At 36.6% G+C, this 22,739-nt stretch overlaps 2 protein-coding genes across 3 annotated transcripts; both read left to right on the top strand.

The window, feature by feature from the left end:
- Positions 1-833: 833 nt before the first annotated feature.
- Positions 834-6,542, top strand: LOC132299405 (U-box domain-containing protein 44-like). 2 transcript variants are annotated; one of them, XM_059795974.1, is made up of 4 exons: positions 834-2,181; positions 2,450-2,750; positions 4,435-5,903; positions 6,370-6,542. In XM_059795974.1, the coding sequence occupies exons 1-3, from the start codon at positions 1,459-1,461 to the stop codon at positions 5,886-5,888; spliced, it is 2,478 nt and encodes an 825-aa protein (XP_059651957.1). In that variant the 5' UTR covers positions 834-1,458; the 3' UTR covers positions 5,889-5,903; positions 6,370-6,542. The 2 variants fall into 2 exon arrangements, with proteins under 2 accessions (XP_059651957.1, XP_059651955.1); XM_059795972.1 differs by having other exon boundaries at positions 4,435-6,542.
- Positions 6,543-8,717: 2,175 nt separating this feature from the next.
- On the top strand, positions 8,718-21,751 carry LOC132299404 (uncharacterized). The gene is made up of 9 exons (XM_059795971.1): positions 8,718-8,950; positions 9,104-9,187; positions 10,274-10,383; positions 10,547-10,597; positions 11,936-12,079; positions 12,171-12,260; positions 18,010-18,116; positions 19,242-19,326; positions 21,263-21,751. Exons 1-9 carry the CDS (start codon positions 8,839-8,841, stop codon positions 21,359-21,361), a joined length of 882 nt encoding a protein of 293 aa, XP_059651954.1. The 5' UTR covers positions 8,718-8,838; the 3' UTR covers positions 21,362-21,751.
- The last annotated feature ends 988 nt before the right edge of the window (positions 21,752-22,739 follow it).

The raw sequence follows: 22,739 nt of genomic DNA, 5'->3' as shown, positions 1-22,739 counted from the left end.
TTATGTATTAAAGTTGAGAAATTCATATTTTAAATTGATAATAAAACTGTGTCACTTTATTTGCATGTCATCGAATTTAAACAATAAGGTTTTACACAATTTAGGTATTCATCAATTCATGATAATGAAAAATTCAACGTTACACAATCTTTCTCAACATGTGTCGCTTTCATACTTCGAGCACGCTCTCGTTCTCACGTTCCGCGAACACTTTCGCTCAAATTCTCATTATTAATTTATAGCTTAATTCTCCTCTTTCACGCTCTCGCTATCAAACTCTCGCTCTCGCTTTCTATGACTTAAGAAAAATCTATCAAGGCTATTAGCACGGTGATTCCATACAAAATGAGGCGTAAGAACTTTTTATTTGTTAGATAGACAAGGGTTATATTATATCTATAGCTTTTGAATAAATATGTATCAAAAAATATATGTAATGATTTAATTTTATTATATTATTATTTTACTATGAGTGAAATATGAATATTAAATACTATTTAATATCAAAGTAAATTGTATAAATAAAAATGGAAATGTTAGATAATATAAAAAATAATAATAAAAAGTAAATAAAAATTCCTAGTCCAAAATGTTTTGAAATTTACAATTGGTACAGGGCTTAACACGGCCTTGTATTTCTGGGAAAGGTCAGCGTTGAAGTTGAGAGAAGACCAGATTAATCTGAGCACGAGAAAATCATTTCTAGACAAACCCAGATACTGGGCTAACCAGACCATATATATATATATATATATATATATTTTTTTTTTCTTTCAACCAACCAGAGCTCATTGGGCACTCTTTTGACCCAACAAACCCAGCCATCGTGACCGTTCAAAGCATAGTTTGAAAGTTGACTTCGTCTTCCTCTCCTCCTTTCAATGGAAGTTGAGACGAAGATGTCTTCTTTGTACGAGTCAGAGTTTCAGAGAGAGAAAGCGACGACTGACAGTGACCCAATAGATGCCATCCTTCAAAACCGTCCAAACAGAAAACCTCCATTTCCTCTCTTTTTCTCTCTAAAACCATACTCTCTCTCTCTCTACATATATTTATATATGTTTATGTATACACCTTGTATTTCACGTTAATGCGACAAAGGGAAGAAAACAAGCATGCGTTTACAAGAACAAAGCCGATTCTCAGTCTTCTCTCATTCGCCTCTTCTTTGATTCTCTCTCTACATGTGTTTTTGTATTTGTATATATTATTTCTTTTTTTCCCGTCCAAAACGATGAATTTCATCGAAAAGACCCGCAATCACAGTCGTCTCTCAAGTCTCAGTTGCTTCTTCAAGTTTCAATTGCTCATTATTTTCTTTCTCATTCTTTGATCAAATAATTCACCGTTCAAAGTCTTTCGAATTCTCAATTATATATAGCGTTCACCAAATATAATTGTGTATATATATAGATATCTGTGTGTGTGTGTCAGTGTGTGTTTTATTTTTTCCAAAATATGGATACTAAGACCTTTTCGGAGCTGATTTCGGAGATACTAACATCGGCGGACGAAGTGGCTTCGATGGCGAAAGGTTCCGAAGTCGAGAGCGAAACTATCACTGAATTCTCAGTTTTCGTGGAGAAATTGACTCCGATTCTGAGTGAATTGAAGGACAAGAAGGTATTGGACACGCCTCCGATTCGGAAAGCGGTGGAATCGTTCGAAACCGATCTCCGGCGAGCCAAGGCCTTGATAAGCAGCCCTAATTGTTCGTCGCCGGCGAAGCAGATCGAAGACGTGACACACGATTTGGGAAGGTCTTTAGGGCTAGTGCTCTTCGCGAGTCATGATGTGACAGTGGATGGCAAAGAAAAGATTGAGACTCTACGTAGAGAGATGATGAATGCGAGGTTTGATTCGAGTTCAGACCGCGAATCGGAGTTTGTGAATGATGTGGAAACGGAGGAGGATTCAGGGGATGAGATAGTAGAGGAGAGAATTAGTCTAGATGTTGATGATGTTGTATTGCAGCTCAAGTATGGAAATGATGAAGAGTTCAAATGTGCACTTTTGGGGTTAAATGCCCTAATTAGGGATCAAATGATCACAGATGAATGGACTAATGATGAAGGTATAATCCCAGTTCTGTTCAATCGATTGGGTTCGAGTAAGCCAAACAATCGGTTGACTATAATTCGAATATTGAGAAGCCTTGCTGCAGAGAATACTGAAAACAAGGTACTTTGGATATGAATTATATTAAATTGTTGAAATTTGTAGAACTAATACTTCTTGTTTTGTCTGACATAGTTAAGTAGTGTACAGAAGGTAAGTTAAGATATGAATTATATTAAATTGTTGAAATTTGAGGAACTAATACTTGTTGCTTTGTGTCTGACATAGTGAAGTATTGTACGGGGGGGTAACTTAGGGTATGAACTATTTTAAATTGTTGAAATTTGAAGAACTAGTTGTTTTGTGTCTGACATAGTTAATTAGTGTACAGGAAAAGATGGCAGATGTTGGGTGTTTGTCGACGCTGGTGAAGTCCTTGACGCGGGATGTGGAGGAACAGAAGGAAGCAGTGGGGCTGTTGTTAAGTCTCTCGGATCTGTCTGCGGTCAGAAGAAGGATTGGGAGAATTCAAGGGTGTATAGTTATGTTGGTTACCATTTTCAATGGAGATGATCCAGTCGGTTCGAATGATGCAGGGATGTTGTTAAATGCTTTGTCAAGCAATACTCAGAATGCTCTTCATATGGCAGAGGCAGGTTACTTCAAGCCACTAGTTCAATACCTCAGGGAAGGTAAATTTCACTTGCTTTCCATCTTTTCATACCTATTCACAATGTTTTCTCTGCAAGTCCATTGAATAGCATATATATTTTATTTTAGCAATGTGAAGGGTTTTAGCATTGGGATCGCCTATCGCTTTATCCATAGGTTTTAGTCATGTATTCTGGTTATAATCATTTGTTAATGAGTAGAAGCAATATGGTAACATTTTATTCCAAAAGCATGATAAAATTTGTATTCACAAAGCGATTATTAATCTAGTAGCGAAACAGCTTGGAATAACCATAGTTATGTGCACACTTTTTCTGTGTAGTTACCAATAGGAGCTTTTGGATCTCAATCCACCACTTCTATTCTTCCCCTAGCACATCATCTGTCTCCATAGACCCCCCAAAAGTACCTAGTGTTATTCATTTAATAATAATGCTCTTGATAACCATCATTCTTCTTTCTTCCATCTATCCTCAACTTGCATTCTTTGTCGATCTCTTTCCCTAATCCAAGCTCTCTCATTCCCCATCTACGTTTTCTTTGTTTCCTTGTTTAGTTGGAAATGCTACCTCAATTTCATTGCTACCAAATAGAATTTGTTAGAAGAGAGTAGTCAAAATCCATGTGGTGAGATTTGTAAGGAAATGGTTGACTGTTAAACATCTCCAATTGCTATGCTCTTGGGCGATAAATATCTGGTTTGGTAGTTAGCTGCACTTATCGGTATCTAAGTTTCAGATGCTCAGATTTACTTGATCAGCATATGAAGCTTAAAGGTCCTAAGTCTATCTCCGGACAAGAATGGTAATTGTTGTTTTCTATCTGCTGGTTTTATTGAAAGAAGCCCTTAAACTGTCTGCGGATTTAGGTTCATTGAGGTCTCATCTCCTTTCGCCTTATTTCTCTGTGCTCATTGGTCTCCTCACTCCCCCCTTTGTAGGGTGAATTCTAGTCAACACTGACGGTGCCCTGAAGAGAAGCCAGGAGGGTTGCTTGCTAGTATTCCCCTTTCAATCTGACTATGGAATCTGATTCTGAAGCATTTATGAAAGCTGTTTAAAATGAAATTTTCTTGGGAAATTAGTATAGAATTGTTTTTAAACCTCAGTAGTTTTGATTTTGCGAGTTTCAAAGCCTGGCAGAAAACATGATGGCTCACTGCATGGCAAATTCATGCATCAAGGAGGGTCTTCCCCCTGGATGGATAGATGTAGTTCCCCAAGACATATCTTTGTTGCTTTCAGCTGCTTTTAGTTCTAGTATTACATATATATATATATGTATGTATGTATGTAAATATGTGTATATATATATATTTGTAATTTCCTTCTTGTTTTTCATGGCCAAAAAGAAAATTCTAACCCTAATTTCCCGTAAATTCTGGTCTTGGATTATCAATCTTGATGATTTATTTAGAGTTATCCAATTACAGCTTTCATGATACAAAGAGGTAGTGGCTTTTCACTTGCTTGTTACATAATTCCATGTGACGAATTCTTTTGCTGCTATATTACTGGCGAAGATGTGCTAATGTAATGGCTGCTTCTTGTTCTCTACCTTTTTAGTTCAGTGAATGAACCTTTTTAGCTCAGTGAATGAACCTTTTTAGCTCAGTGAATGAACTCTCACTAGAATCTTATTTTAAATTCTGTTGTCTATCAGACTTGTCAATTCCAGAGTTCATAATTGTCTTGTTCTTTGCAGGTTCAGACATGAGTAAGATTCTCATGGCAACTGCACTTTCGAGGATGGAGCTAACTGATCAAAGTAGTGATTCCCTTGGAGAAAATGGAGCAATTGAACCCCTGGTCAAAATGTTTAATGCCGGAAAGCTAGAAGCCAAGCTATCTGCTTTAAGTGCACTGCAAAATCTGTCCAGCTTGAAAGAGAACATACAACGTTTGATCAATTCAGGCATTGTAGTAGCTCTACTTCAGCTCCTTTTCTCCGTGACATCAGTGCTCATGACTCTTCGGGAACCAGCATCAGCAATTCTTGCAAGGATTGCCCAGTCCGAATCTATTCTTGTAAACCAAGATGTTGCTCAGCAGATGCTCTCACTTCTAAACCTGTCTAGTCCAATAATCCAATACCACCTCTTACAAGCACTGAATGGTATTGTTTCCCATTCTAGTGCATCCAAAGTTCGAAGGAAAATGAAGGAAAATGGTGCAATTCAACTTCTCCTACCCTTCCTGGCTGAAACTTATTCTAAAACCAGGATTGGTGCCTTAAATTTAATTTATACTCTCACTAAAGATTTACCAGGAGATATAACAGAACAGCTAGGAGAAACCCACCTAAATACTATTGTAAATATTATCTCTTCATCGATGACCGAGATTGAAAAGGCTGCTGCCATTGGTATACTTAGCAACCTTCCAGTTAGTGACAAGAAAGCAACAGAAACACTTAAGAAGGCACACTTACTACCCATTCTGATCTCCATAATGAATTCATGCCCTGCAACTTCAACTCCCACAACATGTTGGTTAAATGAGAGTATAGCAGGTGTATTAATTCGTTTTACTGTTCCTACTGATAAGAAACTGCAGCAGTTTTCTGCTGAACATGGAGTGATTCCTTTGCTTGTGAAGTTACTCTCAATTGGGTCGCCAGTTGCTAAATGTAGAGCTGCGGCGTCACTGGCTCAATTATCTCAGAATTCTCTTTCTCTTAGAAAGTCCAGAACATCACGGTGGATGTGTGTCCCGCCTTCTGTAGAGGCATTTTGTGAAGTTCATGATGGTTACTGCTTTGTCAAAAACACATTTTGTTTGGTCAAGGCAGGCGCTGTTTCTCCATTGGTCCAAATTTTGGAAGGTAATGAAAGGGAAGCAGATGAAGCCATTCTTGATGCACTCGGCACTCTTCTGCAAGATGAAATTTGTGAAAATGGAACCAATTACATAGCCAAAATGTCAGGTGTTGAAGCCATTGTTAAAGTTCTGGAATCAGGGACGGTCAAAGCTCAAGATAAAGCACTATGGGTATTGGAGAGGATTTTCAGAGTCGAGTCTCACAGGGTACAGTATGGGGTATCTGCTCAGGTGGTGCTTGTTGATCTAGCACAGAGTGGTGATCCAAAATTGAAACCAAAGACTGCTAAATTATTGGCACAACTTGAGCTCTTGCAAACTCAATCTAGTTACTTTTGAGACATTACGCGTCAAGTAAGCAAGATTGTTAGTGTGCATTTTTTATATATTTTTTTTCACATTGTTTTTGTTAATTATTCTTCATTTATATCTTTTGATTCTTCGTGATATATAGCGCCATGAAAAGAATTATTGTAAGATTCCAGAATAACAATGTACCTAAAGATAATAATATTACTGGAGATGCACATGAAAGGTTCTGAGTGGTATATATTAAACATTACAATTAGCTGTTGGTTTCTGGCACAAGTCCTCCCTCTTACTTCTCATTGCGACTCCTCTTTCCATGTTTCATTCTCTAACTTTGGATGTTTTATATATTTTGCTAAAATCAAGTAGTCTGAGAACATAAGAGTTGATTAATCTTCCATAAAATATTATTGCAGAAAGAAATATCACAATCATCTTGATTATGGATACTAATTGTTTGAGTCGAACTACTATGATATTGATGCTGATATGTTATCCCTATGTTCATCAGAAGCAGGCATCGCAGAGCCAACAGCAGCACAAAGCAAAGAGGCTGCAAGATAGACACAGCATGACATGCATGTTACGTATAAACCGTATAGTTTTAAAAACAATAGTATGTACTACGAGACCCTGAATTGAATTCGTTTTAGTTGAAAACAGATGAAACAGAGATTTGCAGCATTTGGTTTTTGGGAAAACAGGTGATACGTGAATTGAAAGATAAAACTTTGTATTTAAATGAGTTGAAAAGAAAAATAGACTCGCCATCCTTCGATGAAGCCTCTATCCCCCTTCTTTGTAGACTTTGTTGCATTCAAACAACATTTCTTGCTACTTTCTGCTGTGTGTTCTGAAAAACATATTAGATTCAATTCGGTATCATTCGAAAAAATAGTTTCAAAAACATGTGCTTGCACACACACACACACACACACACACACACACAGATTCTTGGCACCTGTTTCTTGAGTCATGGACTGCAGTATGGGAGCTGCTTTGTGTTTGTCAGCCATACGCAATTTTAGATGAAAAGAGCACTGATAGAGGGAAGACTAGGCCTTCTGATGAAAAGGTTGTAATGAGCATCTCTCTGCCCTTGTTTATATGTAATACATACATATATACAAACATGTATATGCATGCTTTGGTGATTGAACTTTGCCGGTGGAACAAATAAATAATATCAGATTATGCAGGCTAGCTTTTCTTCTTTACCCACAAAACTTGGAATCAGAATCTGAAGTCTAATGGTGTGAAAGGAACAAAATATGGACAAAGAGGATAATATCACAAGCTCTATAAGCATTGAAATATTGATAAAATTACAATCATGTATCGACATTGCAAATTCTTCGAAAATCCGTTAGCACCTGAAAACCCCAAATTACTAATAGAATATGAAAAGAAACAAAGGAAGGAGGAGGGAAGTTCATCAAACAATGCTTCTTGATTTGATGCTTTTCAACATGAAATAATTTGAATGATTTTTTTTTTTTTTTTTAAATGATATACACACACACACACACATACGTATTAAATAAATAAAAAAGATGTGAAAGATTATGAAAGGAAAAATGCTTTCTTTAGTAGGGTGAAGTAGGTATATACCTTCCTTGCTTCAAATAAAGTTTCTCTCTTGTTTTGAAAAACAATGTCATTGGTTTTGATGCTTCAACAAGAAATAATGAATAAAGAATGTAAAAGAAAAGGAGATGTAAAGATAATGCAAGGAATGTGAAACCCTAAGGATTTTGTTTAGAATTTATACTCTTATGTAGTTGTTGTCATATGAAAAGAGTGGTCATTAATTTAAAGTGATCCACCAATAAATTTTGACGAGAATCTTGGAGAAATGTTTATTTCACTTCAAAAGTTACCCTTCGGACCTTAACCACCCCGACCCCATCCCCAAAAACACACACACACACACACACACACAGAGTAACCTTTGGAAACCAACCATCCATTTTTAAAGAAATGAAAAGTTTTATATTTGTTTTGACATGAAATATATTTTAAAAATATTTTTAGAATTTGATTGTGCTTATAATATTTTATAACATTAAAAAAAAAAATTAAATTAACTTTACAAATTTTGTAAATGACTTGAGACTTGCTGGGTTTTGTTTTCAAACAATAATTTTTTGTTTTATTAGAATTTAAAATAAAAATACTGTACAAAAATTGGGTGACATTTTCTGAAAATTGAATTAAAAAATAGCTTTTTCCCGATGTCTTTAATAATTCTTGGAAACAATTTTCTAATTTTTGAGTTCTTGTTTTTAAAAAACTCAACCAAAATATACCTTTAATTTCTTTTCATAAACACACTTTTATATCCAAAGAATGAACATGTCCAATATGTCAGTCTATTGTGCCATTAGCATCATGCTCCATTTCTGGATTTTTGTTTCTGGAATCAAACTCCTACTCTCTCTCATGCTTGGCCAAGATCTGAATTCCAACTTTGCACATGTTTTTGAAACTATTTTTGTTTCCTTCAACTTACTGATTTGTTGCGATGTCAAAGAAATTGAAAAGGGGTTATAATACGACCTACTTAAATTGATGAGTATCTGTTCCATCAACTAATTGTAACATTTTTATTTAGCTGGTCTTTTATCATTACATGTTAATATTTAATAAATTGTTGGTATCATACTATTACTACAGTAGACATTAAGAAGGAATTCTCGTCTCGTTCGAATCAACTTCTTCTCGAAACTGAGTAATGGGCCTTACTTTGCCTAGTGACCCATTAACATAAAGTCCTGAAGCCCATATCTGTACCAATAGTCGGGCCGGGTTTGTCTGGGGTATTACACTAACGACACCGTTGCGTTCTGCCGATATTCGTTAACCTAAAACCCTTCCCCTCTTCTTCCACTGTACCTGTATCTGCATCTCTCTCTCTCACACATACAATCACAATCACACACATATACAGAGGGACTAAACTAGGGTTTGTGTCAAAGCTATGTTGCGAAGGAACGTTAGGCTGAGGAGAGAGTATCTCTACAGAAAGAGCTTGGAGGGAAAGGAGCGTTTGCTATATGAGAAGAAGAGGAAGATAAAAGAAGCCTTAGAAGGTATTTTATTTTTATTATCAGTGAATAAACGATTCATTCAGAATTTGCTTTGAAATATGAATATATGTATATTCGATAGCTTCATATATATTTATATCATTGTCTTTATGTTTATGATGTGAACATTTTTTAATTTTGGTTATTATTTTTCAGAGGGGAAACCAATCCCTACCGAGCTCAGGAATGAAGAGGCAGCCCTTCGCCAAGAAATTGATCTCGAAGACGAACAAACAGCTGGTATAGTATTCTCTTTCTCATGTGTATGTGTGTGTACTTGTGTGGGTATTGGATTCATTTAATCAATATGAAAGTTGCATTTCCCTGGGGTGAGTTTCAATGGTTTTGTTGGGTTGCTGAGGAAGTAAAGGAAAATAAAAAATATTGAATCTTTATGGACCCAATAGAACAGAATCCTCTGCCTAATAGCACCAATCAATGTAACTTAAGCACCAATCTTCTTCTTCCTCTCTTTCTCTCTTCCCTTTGAGGTCGCTTCTCTTATTAAATTGTGAAAATTGAACTTTGTTTGGGGTGTTGGTTTGAAATTGAGGGTGGGCCTTGGCGCAACGGTAAGGACCATAAGGTTGCTCCATTGTGACATGGTGGTCTTGGGTTCGACACTGAAAACAGCTTCTGCATGCGGAGGTAATACTGCTTACATTTGACCCTCCCTAGACCCCGCAATGGCGGGAGCCTTGTGCATTGGGCTAGCCCTTTGTGTTAGTTTGAAATTGTTCTCTGTTGTTGAAGCAAAAATGTAGATATAAAAAGGAAATAAGCTTTATTTTAGACTTTTCAATATTCTGGACCAAAATAAAACAAAGCCCTTTTTATTTTTTATTTTATTAATTTTTCCAAGTTATCCTCTTACATCTATACGGACACACACATCAGAGAGAGTTGAGAAAACTTCAAGAACTTCATCTGAACTTCTTTTGTTCTGTTACACTGATTGTATGCATTTTGGTCCTTTTTATGTTACCTGATGAAGTATGAGCATTTGAGACTCTGTGTGAACTACACACACGCATATGCACACATACTTCATTTGCTTGGTCCACTGGTACCATAGGATTTCTGTGGAGAAGAATCCATGTTCTTGTGCATAATTTAAGGTCCAATGTATGGATGTTGAATATGTGTTCATGTGTCAAAAACTGATTGCAGTTTGATTTATATCACTATTTGCATTGTTTATTAGATAATAGTTCTGTTAGTGGTTTAATTTTTCTAATATCTTATCTTACTTTTCTCTGTATGCTTCACAATAGTTTTTCTGTCCATGAAACTAATGTATTGTTTCATTTGATATCTTAATTGTAGTTCCAAGGACACACATTGATGATGAATATGCAAATGCATCAGAACAAGATCCTAAAATTTTGCTAACCACATCCCGCAATCCAAGTGCTCCTCTTACACAGTTCGTAAAGGTTGGTGCATGAGTTCACTGAAATTTTAGTTTTCTCATTTCTAACCTGGGCTTTCATTTATTTGTTTTTTTTGGTCATTACCTTGGTTTATTGATTTTTGAGGTTCATATGTATTTAATTAGCCTGGGACATCCATTCTAATTTATTTGATTTTTTTTGGCAGGAATTAAAGATCGTGTTTCCTAATGCACAACGAATGAATCGTGGTGGTCAAGTTAGTTTGTTGTGTTGATTCATTTTACTTTTACTTTTACTTTTCTTATGTGCAGGTGTAATTTCCTGCTGACACATTGCATGAGGTTGATAATAAATTTTCATAATAAATATTAATAATAATAATTATTATTATTTTTATAATGTTAGTCTGTTTCTTATTTATTAATGAGAGTTTTACTCTGGAAGTTTGATTTTTTCTAGAAATCAGTGTAATTTCAAATTTATGTTACTCCCATTTAAATTTTGAACTATTTCTTTGCTACCATAATGAATTCAGTAAAAGACATTTGTTGGTTCCCACTACCTGTTGCCTTTCAGGTGGCTTTTCTTATTCCTATAAATCTCTCTTTCAAGTTTCAAGGAGACTTGAGAGTATAGGTGTTTATCTTCTTTTTTTTGCTTTGTATATAGATTTCTACACATGGCTCTTTTAATGAATTATATTTATTTAGTGAACAAGAAAAAGAAAATAAATTCAACTAAAGAGCAACCAGTTAAGTGCATGGTTCCATAATGTTAAGAAGCATGGACATTTGTGAGGAAATGTGTCCATGTTGGACGTGCTTGCAATATCAATACTTCTCGAAATCTTGGGCATTCATGGAACTTGTTTGACACATCTTGATCTTGTATGTCATTTAAAAGTAAAATTTTGGACACTTGGCCAATATTTTTTGACACCGATAAATAAGTGATCAATGAATGTTGGATGTTTGGTATGCCTTCATTTTAGCATACTGCAGAGAGTAATTTAAGAAAAAGAAAATCAAATATGTATCTAATATTTCTAAAATGTTTGACCATATATAAAAAATAAAAACTCAAATATAGAAATGTGTTGTTAAATGTATCACCATGCGAATAGAGAGAGGAGTCCTCATAAGTATGCTTGCACATATGAACATACATATGGATATATAAACATAGAATATACATATACACACATTTGTTTGTCACTGCTACATCATGTCTATAAGGCAGAGCTAATTGACTTTGATTATTTTTTCACAAAGTTTTGCTTAATATGATTCATAAGTTACATAATTCATACAATGGGATTAAGGCGAGGATGATGATGATGAGGAAGTTACATATTTCACGTTACTATGAAAATATTAGATCTGTTACAAGTAATTGTTGTAGATATTATAGATAAATATACATTTTGCTGACATGTCCTTGCCGTGTGATTTTCCATGTTGTGTATATCTTTTTAGTATGTCCTTGTGTATGATACATAAACCAAAAATACATTTTATTGTTATCTTAATTGGGGTAAAGCTTGGAAGGTTTTCAAACAAATATTATGTAATGGCATTTCTACATACCTTTGCAGGTTATTTCTGAAATTATTGAAACATGCCGTGCACATGATTTTACGGATGTTGTGTTGGTTCATGAGCATCGTGGTGTGCCAGATGGTATAATTATTAGCCATTTACCTTTTGGTCCAACTGCCTACTTCGGATTACTCAATGTGGTAAGTAGGTTTTCCCCTCTAATGTCCTTTGGAAATTATTTTGGGCCTATTGGTTTTTGGCTTTTATCTCTTATCTATTACTTGCCTGTAGGTTACAAGACATGATATTAAGGACAAAAAAGCCATTGGAACAATGCCTGAGGCTTACCCACATTTGATTCTTAACAACTTCTCAACCAAGGTAGAAATATCCAAGTGTTCAGATATCCATCTTACAATTAGAAAATTTTAATTTATAGTCTAAACATAATCCCAGGTGCTTTTGTATTGTCAAGAAAAATTTATCTTACTTATGAGTTATGGATGCAGTTCAACTATGCATATGCATTAGGCCGCGATTCTATGTTTGCAAAGATAGGACTTTCTGTATTTATGCCATTGGATATATAACAAAATGGCACATTAATAGTTTAGCACATTAATAGGTGTGGAAAAATACCTCCTTGATTAGTGGTAGGTTAGCACTAGAATTGTGTAAATATTTTTTTCCTAGAGTTTAGGGATTTGTGTAAATATTTGTTTTCTAGAGTTTAGGGATTTGATTGATAGAGAATCAGGGATTCCTGATTATAGGGATTTCAAAATTAAGTTAGTTACTGATTTTTCTCTTTGTAATTTCTTATATATAGCCCAACAGAGGCTCTTGTAAAATTAATTAACAGATTCAATATAATTGAATTCATTTCTCCACATGGTATCAGAGCTTTAAGGCTTGGATTTCCTGAAGAAAAAAAAAATTCAGCGTTTTTATTTTTTATTTTATTTTATCTGTTCAGGCCTTCATAGCCAATTTTCTTTGTGACTTGCCTTCATCGCAGTCATTCTCTAGCAATTTCTTTTGCCAATTTTCGCATAACCCTTCTGTCCGGCCTTCATAGCCGATTGTTAAAGAATGTTAGAAACTACTGTTCAACCATCCTAATCACCCGAGGAAGAGCAGGTTCAGCGCCCCACAAGTGAACTGCAGAATATTCAACCGGCGTACCGACTTAATGGAAGGAACTACTTGAAATGGTCTCAATTGGTTCGAACTTTTCTGAAAGGAAAAGGGAAACTAAGTCACTTGCTAGGAGCGGGACCAAAGAAAGTTGATGCAGGTTTCGAAGCGTGGGACGAGGAGGACTCAATGGTCATGTCCTGGTTGTGGAATTCCATGACACCTGAAATCAGCGATACATGCATGTTCCTACCAACTGCGAAGGCCATCTGGGACGCTCTCAACCAGACTTACTCCAAGGTTCATGATGCGGCGCAAGTATACGAGATCAAGACAAAGACAACGTCTACAAAATAGGGGAACAAGTCCGTGACTGAGTATGCCAATTTTCTGCAAAACCAGTGGCAAGAACTGGATTACTACCGGGTGATTGATTTGAAGTGCAGCGAATGCGCTGTAATTATCAAAAATTTCATTGAAAAAGATCGAGTTTATGATTTTCTCGCTGGCCTAAACTCTGAATTTGATCAAGTCAGAATTCAAATTTTGGGCAAGGAGGAGGTACCATCTCTTAATGAGGTGATTTCTTTGATTCGGGCTGAAGAGAGTCGGAGAGGAATCATGCTTGAACCTCAGTCGATTGACAGCTCAGCACTCGTAGTCTCTGGTGACAACAAGCGAGGTTTCACTCTAGAACAACCACAAAAAGCTGAATAGGGAAAGGCGGAATTATCAAAGGGGGCAAACCGAGATAATCTTTGGTGTACATACTGTAAAAAGTCGCGACAGACCAGGGATCGTTGCTGGAAATTACATGGGAAACCACCCACATCCAGCTGAGAATGGGGAAACAAAGGAGGACAGCAACAACGACAACAAGGACAAGCCTATATGACCTCACACGTGGGTCAGGGCCAGGCAAAAGAATATGGAGGATTCGACGGTGAAGAAATAGAGAAGTTAAGAAATCTGCTGGGAACCCTTGAGAAACCATCTTCTGGTGCTTGTTCTTTAGCCCTCTCAGGTGAGTCTTTATTCTCCCTTGGATTAAATGTTTCTGATAAATTGTTTGTGGATTCATGGATCATAGACTCGGGAGCCACAGACCACATGACACATGCCTCAAACCAGTTCAGTACTTGTACCCCATGTCCTAGCAATAGGAAAATCATTGTTGTTGATGGAACCACAACCACGGTTGCTGGTGTAGGAGATATCCATATCACCCCTAGTCTTGTTCTTAAAAATGTTTTACATGTTCCTAAATTGTCCGCTAACCTTGTGTCCATTCAAAGGCTTACTAGAGACTTACATTGTCATGTTACGTTTTATCCCTCTTATTGTAAGGAAAAGGAAGGACTCTACTACCTTGAGACACCGAGCCTTCCGAGTATGATCAGGACAAATTTATCCTCTTCGTTTCTCTCTTCTTCCAATAAAGATGTCATATGGTTGCATCATATTCGTCTCGGACATCCTTCTTTTGCAATTCTAAAAATCATGTTTCCTTCTTTGTTTAAGGGATTAAATATTGGGACATTTCATTGTGATATTTGTGAGTATGCAAAACACACTCGTGTAGCTTTTCCCATTAGCAATAAAAGAAGTTCCTCCCCTTTCTATTTAATTCACAGTGATATATGGGGACCCTCCACAGTCCCAAATGTTTCTGGTTCACGGTGGTTTGTGTTCTTTATCGATGATTGCACTAGAGTCTCTTGGATATTTTTACTCGAAAACAAATCAGATGTGAGTAATATCTTTCTCAATTTCCATACAATGATCCACAATTAGTTTGGTACCAAAATAAAGAGGTTTAGGTCTGATAATGCGAGGGATTACTTCAATCAAGTCTTGTCACCCTTCTTTCAAAAGGAAGGAATTATTCATGAGTCATCTTGCATTAATACTCCACAACAAAACGGAGTAGCTGAAAGGAAAAACGGTCATCTCCTTAACACTACTAGAGCACTCTTGTTTCATCAAAATGTACCAAAACACTATTGGGGGGAAGCAGTACTTACATCTGCCTACATCATAAACAGACTTCCTTCACGGGTTTTAGGGTCAAGAAGTCCAATGGAAGTCCTTTCTAAATTCTACCCCGACCTTAGTACCACAAACAAACCTTACCCCTAGAATATTTGGGTGCACTTCATTTGTTCATGTCCATCGTAACAACTGGGGCAAATTAGATCCTAGAGCCATTAAGTGTGTGTTTGTAGGATACTCGTCCACACAAAAAGGTTACAAATGTTTTCATCCTCCTACCAGGAAACTTTATATCTCAGCTGATGTCACTTTTGCGGAAGGAAAACCGTATTTTATTGAACCTTATCTTCAGGGGGAGTCCTCTATCATAGAAGATAAGGATTTTTTCCAGCTCGCTTTGCCGTCACCATCTCTCTTACCTGTATCAAACACTCCATCCAACTCAGTACCTGAGCCTGAATTTCCTGTTTTGTCACCTATATCTCCTGTTGTGTCTCCTGTGAAGGATAATATGACTCTTGATCACGTAGGGTATGGGAAAGGGAAGGTGTACTCGAGGAAGCAAGGTCCAGCTCCTGATCTGATGCAGGCCCAAACCTCTAACCTGACTCCTGAGAATGAGGTAACAGTATATGAACCTACTCCACTTATAGAACACCAGCTCCCTGGACCTCAAATAACTGACCAGGATTTGTCCATAGCCGTGAGGAAAGGAACTCGAGAGTGTACCAAACGACCATTATACCCTCTATCTCATTATGTATCCTTAAAGAAATTCTCACCAGCCCATAGGAGTTTTCTCATGAGTCTAAATGAAATCTCTATTCCAAACACTTTATCTGAGGCATTATCCAATGAAGAATGGAGGAAAGCAATGAGAGTTGAGATGGACGCATTGGAAAAAAATGGGACGTGGGAGGTGGTTGATCTACCAAAAGAAAAGAAGGCAGTAGGGTGTAAGTGGGTTTTTACCTTGAAATATAAGGCTGATGGATCGTTAGAGCGCTACAAAGCAAGGCTAGTTGCTAAGGGGTACACTCAGACATATGGAGTTGATTACCAAGAGACCTTCGCTCCAGTTGCAAAAATGAACACTGTGAGGATCTTGTTGTCATTAGCAGCCAATTTTAATTGGGAATTACAGCAGTACGATGTGAAGAACGCCTTTCTACATGGTGACTTGGAAGAAGAAATCTATATGAGCATCCCGCCAGGATTTGGAGGAGTTGAAGGGAACAAGGTATGTAAGTTAAAGAAGCCCTTATACGGTTTAAAACAATCGCCTCGTGCCTGGTTTGGTAGATTTACTAAAGTGATGTTAGCTACAGGATACAAGCAGAGTCAGGGAGATCACACTCTTTTCATCAAACACTCAGTTTCAGGGAAAGTCACGGCCTTGATAGTCTATGCAGACGACATAATTATGACTGGAAATGATGAGAAGGAGAAGCAAGCCTTGAAACAATGTTTGATCAAAGAATTCGAGATAAAAGATTTGGGGAGATTGAAGTATTTTCTAGGGATAGAAGTGGCTCATTCTAGACCAGGTATCTTCATCTCGCAGCAAAAGTATGTCACCGATCTTCTTAAGAAAACAGGAATGCTCGTAAGCAAACCAGCTACAACACCTATACAGCCGAACCATAGACTTGGAGAGGCTATTGGAGATCAAGCAGTAGATAGAGAGATGTACCAGAGATTAGTTGGCAAACTCATTTATCTTGCCCACACCTAGCCGGACATAGCATATTCTGTTAGCGTCATCAGCCAATTCATGCATGACCCCAGGAGATTCATCTTCAAGCTGCCTACCGTGTGCTTCATTACTTGAAAGCTAATCCTGGGAAGGGGATAATGTTCAAGAGAAATTCTGAGCTTATCCTTGAAGCCTACACAGATGCAGATTATGCGGGGGCCCCTATGGATTGGAGGTCTACTTCAGGTTATTGTACATTCCTTGGAGGCAATTTGGTAACATGGCGAAGCAAGAAGCAAAATGTTGTAGCCCGGTCAAGTGCAGAAGCTAAGTTTAGAGCAATGGCACAAGGTGTCTGTGAGTTGTTATGGCTGAAGATTATACTGGAAAACTTGAAGATTAAATGGAGTGGGCCAATGAGACTCTACTGTGACAATAAATCAGCAATCAACATTGTACATAATCCAGTGCAACACGAACGAACTAAGCACATTGAGATAGACAGGCATTTTATCAAGGAAAAACTAGAAAGCGGATTAATTTGCACACCATACGTTCCCACGGGAGGTCAATTGGCAGATGTTCTTACAAAGGGGCTCAACCGTGTTATCTTCCAAGAAATTATTTCCAAGCTGGGAATGGTTGACACCTATTCACCAGCTTGAGGGGGAGTGTGGAAAAATACCTCCTTGATTAGTGGTAGGTTAGCACTAGAATTGTGTAAATATTTGTTTCCTAGAGTTTAGGGATTTGTGTAAATATTTGTTTCCTAGAGTTTAGGGATTTGATTGATAGAGAATCAGGGATTCCTGATTATAGGGATTTCAAAATTAAGTTAGTTGCTGATTTTTCTCTTTGTAATTTCTTATATATAGCCCAACAGAGGCTCTTGTAAAATTAATTAACAGATTCAATATAATTGAATTCATTTCTCCACAGTTTTCATATTAGAAGAAAATCTATTTCACTGTTTTCATATTGAACCTATCTAAAAATGACTTGAATATTCATAAATAAGTAACCATTTGAAAATTTGTAAAATTTGAAATACAATAGGATTTCTTACTCTGTTAGTGTTACTTTCTGTAGTGCTAATAGTCTCTCTCTCTCCCCCATTTCCTCCCTAATTTGTGATTTTTTTTTTTTTTTTTTTTTGGGTTCATTCTTATAGCACTGTAGATAAGTTCGTGCTGCTATCAATTTGGCACTACTAACCAATTTGTTATATGTTGTGGGGTTGATTTATCTATAACGGGTAATGTTCTGAGCATTCGTAATACTTTTGGATCCGTTGACTGCTGACAGCTTGGTGAAAGGACAGCAACCATTTTAAAGCATCTATTTCCAGTGCCCAAGCCTGATACAAAACGTATAATCACTTTTGCTAATCAGTCGGACTATATTTCCTTCAGGTTGGTTCCTTGTTGCATATTCTGATATGTGCATGTTGGATGCTTAACTAGTATAGTTTTAATTTATCAGATGTGTCTATTGCTATTATTCCGTGTATCTTTCAAGATGAAACTTTTCATACTTAACCACCATTATCCTCTTGGATATCCTATATGCATGATCGCTATCATGGATCTGAACAACTTTGATGTTATATACTCGATAGGTGAACTCTATAGTTTCTTGAGGACTACAAAGTCATTAATCTTCAAGCTTCTTACTTTTTTTTTAACACGGATGAAATCATTTTACATGGAGTTGTGAAGGGATTTTGATATAAATTTAGTATCCAGTTTCGGAGTTACTTAAATTGTTTTAAGGTGAAAGATGTAGTAAAGTTTCTAGGTAGTTGTATCAAAGACTTGGGTTCAAATCCCCCTTCATCAGGTTTTGAGGCTTTATGATAAGGGAGGGCTACCCGGTTTGTGTAGCCATGCGTTGGACCAAAACTGAAAGAAAAAAAGATTGTAGAATTTTGGAATTTTAATTACCTCAGTGCTGATTAGTCTGTCTAACCACGCTGAGTAATGACACACTCTAGCAACGTCTTGGTGAGGTGTGCAATGCTGCAAATAAACCAATCTGTTCATACTCAACTTAAGTTGAGCCCCAATGTGGGCTCACTCAAGCTCATCAATTTATCAAGTAAACTGAATCCAGGCCTTGTAGAGCAGTCTGAGCACCATTTAGTTTTCCTGCAGGCTTAACAGCATTGTCATCTAAAGCAGTGCCAGTGGTTACTCTATCTACTGTTTTATTGTCTGCTATAATAAGATGTAGCAGTCTCAGCACCATTTAGTTTTCCGGCAGGCTTAACAGCATTGCTATCTAAAGCAGTGCCAGTGGTTACTCTATCTACTGTTTTATTGTCTGCCATAATTGTCAGAAAAAAAGGGGCTAAAATATCTTCAGAACTTCCCTCTATCGTTCATCACGGTTCATAGGAATCCAATTATTTTTTCTGTTCCATCGGTGGATGATATTGATTGAACAATCATGAAAGTAATATCCTCAATGAAATGAACAGTGTAGCTTTTGTATGTTATTCTGTTTGAATTTCTTTTCTCCTTTTTCTAAACATGCAGGCATCATATTTATGAGAAACGCGGAGGTCCTAAATCGATTGAGCTGAAGGAGATTGGTCCTCGGTTTGAATTGCGGTTGTACCAGGTATTTTCCTTTCAATTCAAAACTGCAACGACAATTAAAGCCTTTTCCCAACTACTTGGGGTCGGCTACATGAATTCAAGTCGCCTTACAACCCAATTTGTTAGATCTATTGCTTCTGGCATTGTTGTACTTTCCTGCCAATTGCCGGGCTGTGTTCTTTAATCTAGAAATGGCAAAAATTGTCTGGTTTTTTATTACCTTCTATATGCTTAAATGCTTGACACCCCTAACAGCCATCGTCAGATCTGTCTGGTCTCCAGTCCTAAAAGAAAAAATATGCAGAATTCTTGTTGGTGGCAAATTCATGTCTTATATTTACTATAAAGGAATATCCCTCAAACCATAATCATAACCATTATCCTACACATTTTTTTTGTTGTTTTTGTTCAGTTAATTGATGCTGTTGCATAAAAGATCTGCCGTCAAAAAACTGGGTGGGATTTCATATTCTTTACTAAGCAATCACACTTAAATTATTTATATAAAAGAAATCACACAAAATTTTTTAGGGAGAGTATTTTTTAGAAATATGCCTCTTTGGTGGTGATATAGTGTGTTTGCTCATAAATTGGGTGGCAATTCGTGTTAAATGGTTGTGTTGAGATGAGGACGTTCAGGTATATATGTCAACCCTAACACTATCTGTTTATTATTAATGTCCAGATGTCTTTAGTTGAACACGAACTGCCATGACTCCAGTGACTTATTTAATTAAAAAAATTATAATTATGTAACATGTAACATGACACGGCTTGTATAATAACCTGGTTAATATTTTTATTAATTAATAAAATGAAAATATCAAAGATGAATAAAAAACCCAAAATATTAGATGAAATATTTGAATTTGGAGTGAACATTTATGTCTAGGGTTATTATGGTTGACAAATATGCCCGTTTAATTTAAATATAATTACTTATATAAGTTTAGACAAGTGATGAATATATTCACGCTGACTAGATACATTTAGTTAAAGAGATAGAGTCCCTAAACCCGAACACAATTTGTTTAGTTTAACGGATGAACAGGTTGACATGCTTAGAGTTGACCCACACCTGCCAACTTCATGTTTGCTTTGAGTCATATTGGCAGGTAGTGACAAGATTTGTCACCTCTACCCAGAAAGAAACGCAAGAGTATTTTGCATCCAAAACAAAAAAGACATGGTCTTTGGATCTCAATATGCAAGAGATATTTACCCGGACTATCCACAGGTGTTTTCATGAGGAGTTAGATTTGGAACTAGCCCTTTGTACCGACTGATCATTAATTATCCTGCTAAAATCACTTGTTGTTAGTTAGCTAATGATTCTTGGATGAGTTTATGTGAAGGTTGCAATGTCATATTGACTTATCAAAAAAAAAGAAAAGGTATGTAATGTCATATTGTAATGTGGATCCAGTAACATATTTCTCAAGTTACCTTGCTAAGTTTCTCTCCCGAGTTTCGAAGAGCCAAAGGTTTTTTTAAATACAGAAATGTTGATCCAAACATGAGATTTGCTGGAGTCTTGATTGTCTTTTGAGTGATTCTTGGTCTTGGATTGTGTTTCTGTCGAACTGTTGCTGTAGATATAAATTCATTTCCTGGATAAAAAGATGGGTGATTCTTCTTCATTCACGGAATGAAGTCCTGTATTCATGCTCTTTTAAAGCAAAATCGATTTTGAACCAGTTTGTTTCTTGACAAGGAATTTAAGGTGTAATTAAAGATGATGTTGATAGCATCTAGTCTCTTCTGATCCTTTTCGTCTTCTGAGATTATTTATGTTGATTTGCATTTTGTTATACTTCTTGAAAAACTCTGTGTTCTTGGTTCTTGGTTTAGTATTCTGCCAAGATTTGTATGCTTTATTCATGCCCTCATTGTGGTGTATTTCTTTGTTTGACAATCGCGGGTTGATTTTCTTGTTTTCGCTTCTTCTGATGTTTCAGATTAAGCTAGGAACAATGGATCAAGGTGAAGCTCAAACTGAATGGGTCATTAGACCATACATGAACACATCCAAAAAACGGAAGATTCTTGGGGATTGAGTCAACCTCAAAGCAATTTCAAGATTTCCCCCTCTGATTTGTAATGTGTACGAGGAAACTGATCCTTTTTCTGCTTAAGCTGACAATTATATTCCAATTCCAATTGGTAGTTTCATCACCATTAAAATCCGCATATCTTTTGCCAGTTACATGCATGGATAGTTGATTAAAAACCTTCCACACTAGAGCTGTCTTCTTTATTTTCCTTCTGCATCGGTGTCATGAAGCTGGATGGTTACATGATGGTATCGTCAAACTACTGACCTCTGTTTAGAGCATCGACTGCTCACATTCCCCGAATGATACATTTTGCAATCGCCTGTTACTCGAATTCTAAGGTCATTTTTCTGTATGTTCAAGCATAAATAATCCATTTGGTAGTTTTGATAATGCATGCATCACCGTTTTATCTCCGCCAACAGAGATGGGAAGGGGGTTAATGGAGTTTCAAGATCTTCAGTCCAATCTCTCCCTGCAGTATACGGCTCCTCTCCAGTACTGAATCTCTCCACTAGCTTCTGCTGGTCAGTAAGTAGATGGAGTTCAGCATGGGGAAGTTGTAGGAGATTTTTATTTTATTTCTATTGATTTTAGGGCAGTATATTAAGTTGCAGAATGCACGATCCTGTCCATGACGTTGCACAATTGGTTATGAGGTCTGTGAGTGCTTCATGTAGAATTCACCTCATTTTCTTTTCGTTTCTGTTTTTTTGGTTTTTACAAGCTCACCAAGGACCTACTTGTCATCCCTATCCTTAATACTTAGTCTTGCCTTTTTTCTTTTCGTTTCTGTTTTTTTCCCACTCACCAAGGACCCACTTGAGGAGAGTAGCCTTTATTAATCCTTCAATTATTTGGGGTGTTGCACATGGTCTTGCTTTTTTTTTTTTGTCCTTGAATTGTCAATTTCCATCACTAGATTATGAAACATTGGGTAGGACTTGTCCAACATCTCAACAAAAAAAAAAAAAAATTTATTGATCGTCTACTCCATCTCTTAAAGAAGAATGATTGAAAAGAAATTCCCTGTAAGTAAATTATTACGAGTTCCTGAATTATTGGTTTTGGTAAGATCAACACTTAGACACGTGGTGAATAAATGTATAAGAATGGCATAAGTTTTATTTAGATTTTATTTATGATAAAGTTCACGTTTCTCTTGAATCTTGAATCTTTGACCTCTCTTTAGGAAGTAAGATGCTAATACTGCTATGTTTGTGGCCCGTTGGTAAAGTATATATGTTTATTTTATAAGAGCATACCTGTATAATCATATCTGCGCCCCTTTTGGTCAGTGCTCTTGGACAGACCTTGCTGTGCCGATGTTGATGGAGAATTGGGCGCATAAACCCCAACAGAGTGGCAGTCACAAAGAGAT

Source organism: Cornus florida, unplaced genomic scaffold (genome assembly GCF_030987335.1).
Source record: "Cornus florida cultivar Cherokee Brave unplaced genomic scaffold, ASM3098733v1 CherokeeBrave_3.0.0_Hap2_Chr03, whole genome shotgun sequence".
Classification (NCBI taxonomy): domain Eukaryota; kingdom Viridiplantae; phylum Streptophyta; class Magnoliopsida; order Cornales; family Cornaceae; genus Cornus; species Cornus florida.
Note: the sequence above shows the minus strand (reverse complement) of the source record. Positions and strands in the feature narration are given on the sequence as shown.

Bases quoted from the DNA above. Each gene is read 5' to 3' on its own strand.
- LOC132299405 (XM_059795974.1), top strand. From the start codon at position 1,459: ATGGATACTAAGACCTTTTCGGAGCTGATTTCGGAGATACTAACATCG. The intron at 2,182-2,449 runs GTACTTTGGATA...ATTAGTGTACAG, and splicing joins CAGAGAATACTGAAAACAAG to GAAAAGATGGCAGATGTTGG. The intron at 2,751-4,434 runs GTAAATTTCACT...TGTTCTTTGCAG, and splicing joins AGTTCAATACCTCAGGGAAG to GTTCAGACATGAGTAAGATT.
- LOC132299404 (XM_059795971.1), top strand. From the start codon at position 8,839: ATGTTGCGAAGGAACGTTAGGCTGAGGAGAGAGTATCTCTACAGAAAG. The intron at 10,384-10,546 runs GTTGGTGCATGA...TTTTTTTGGCAG, and splicing joins CTCTTACACAGTTCGTAAAG to GAATTAAAGATCGTGTTTCC. The intron at 19,327-21,262 runs GTATTTTCCTTT...CTGATGTTTCAG, and splicing joins TTGAATTGCGGTTGTACCAG to ATTAAGCTAGGAACAATGGA.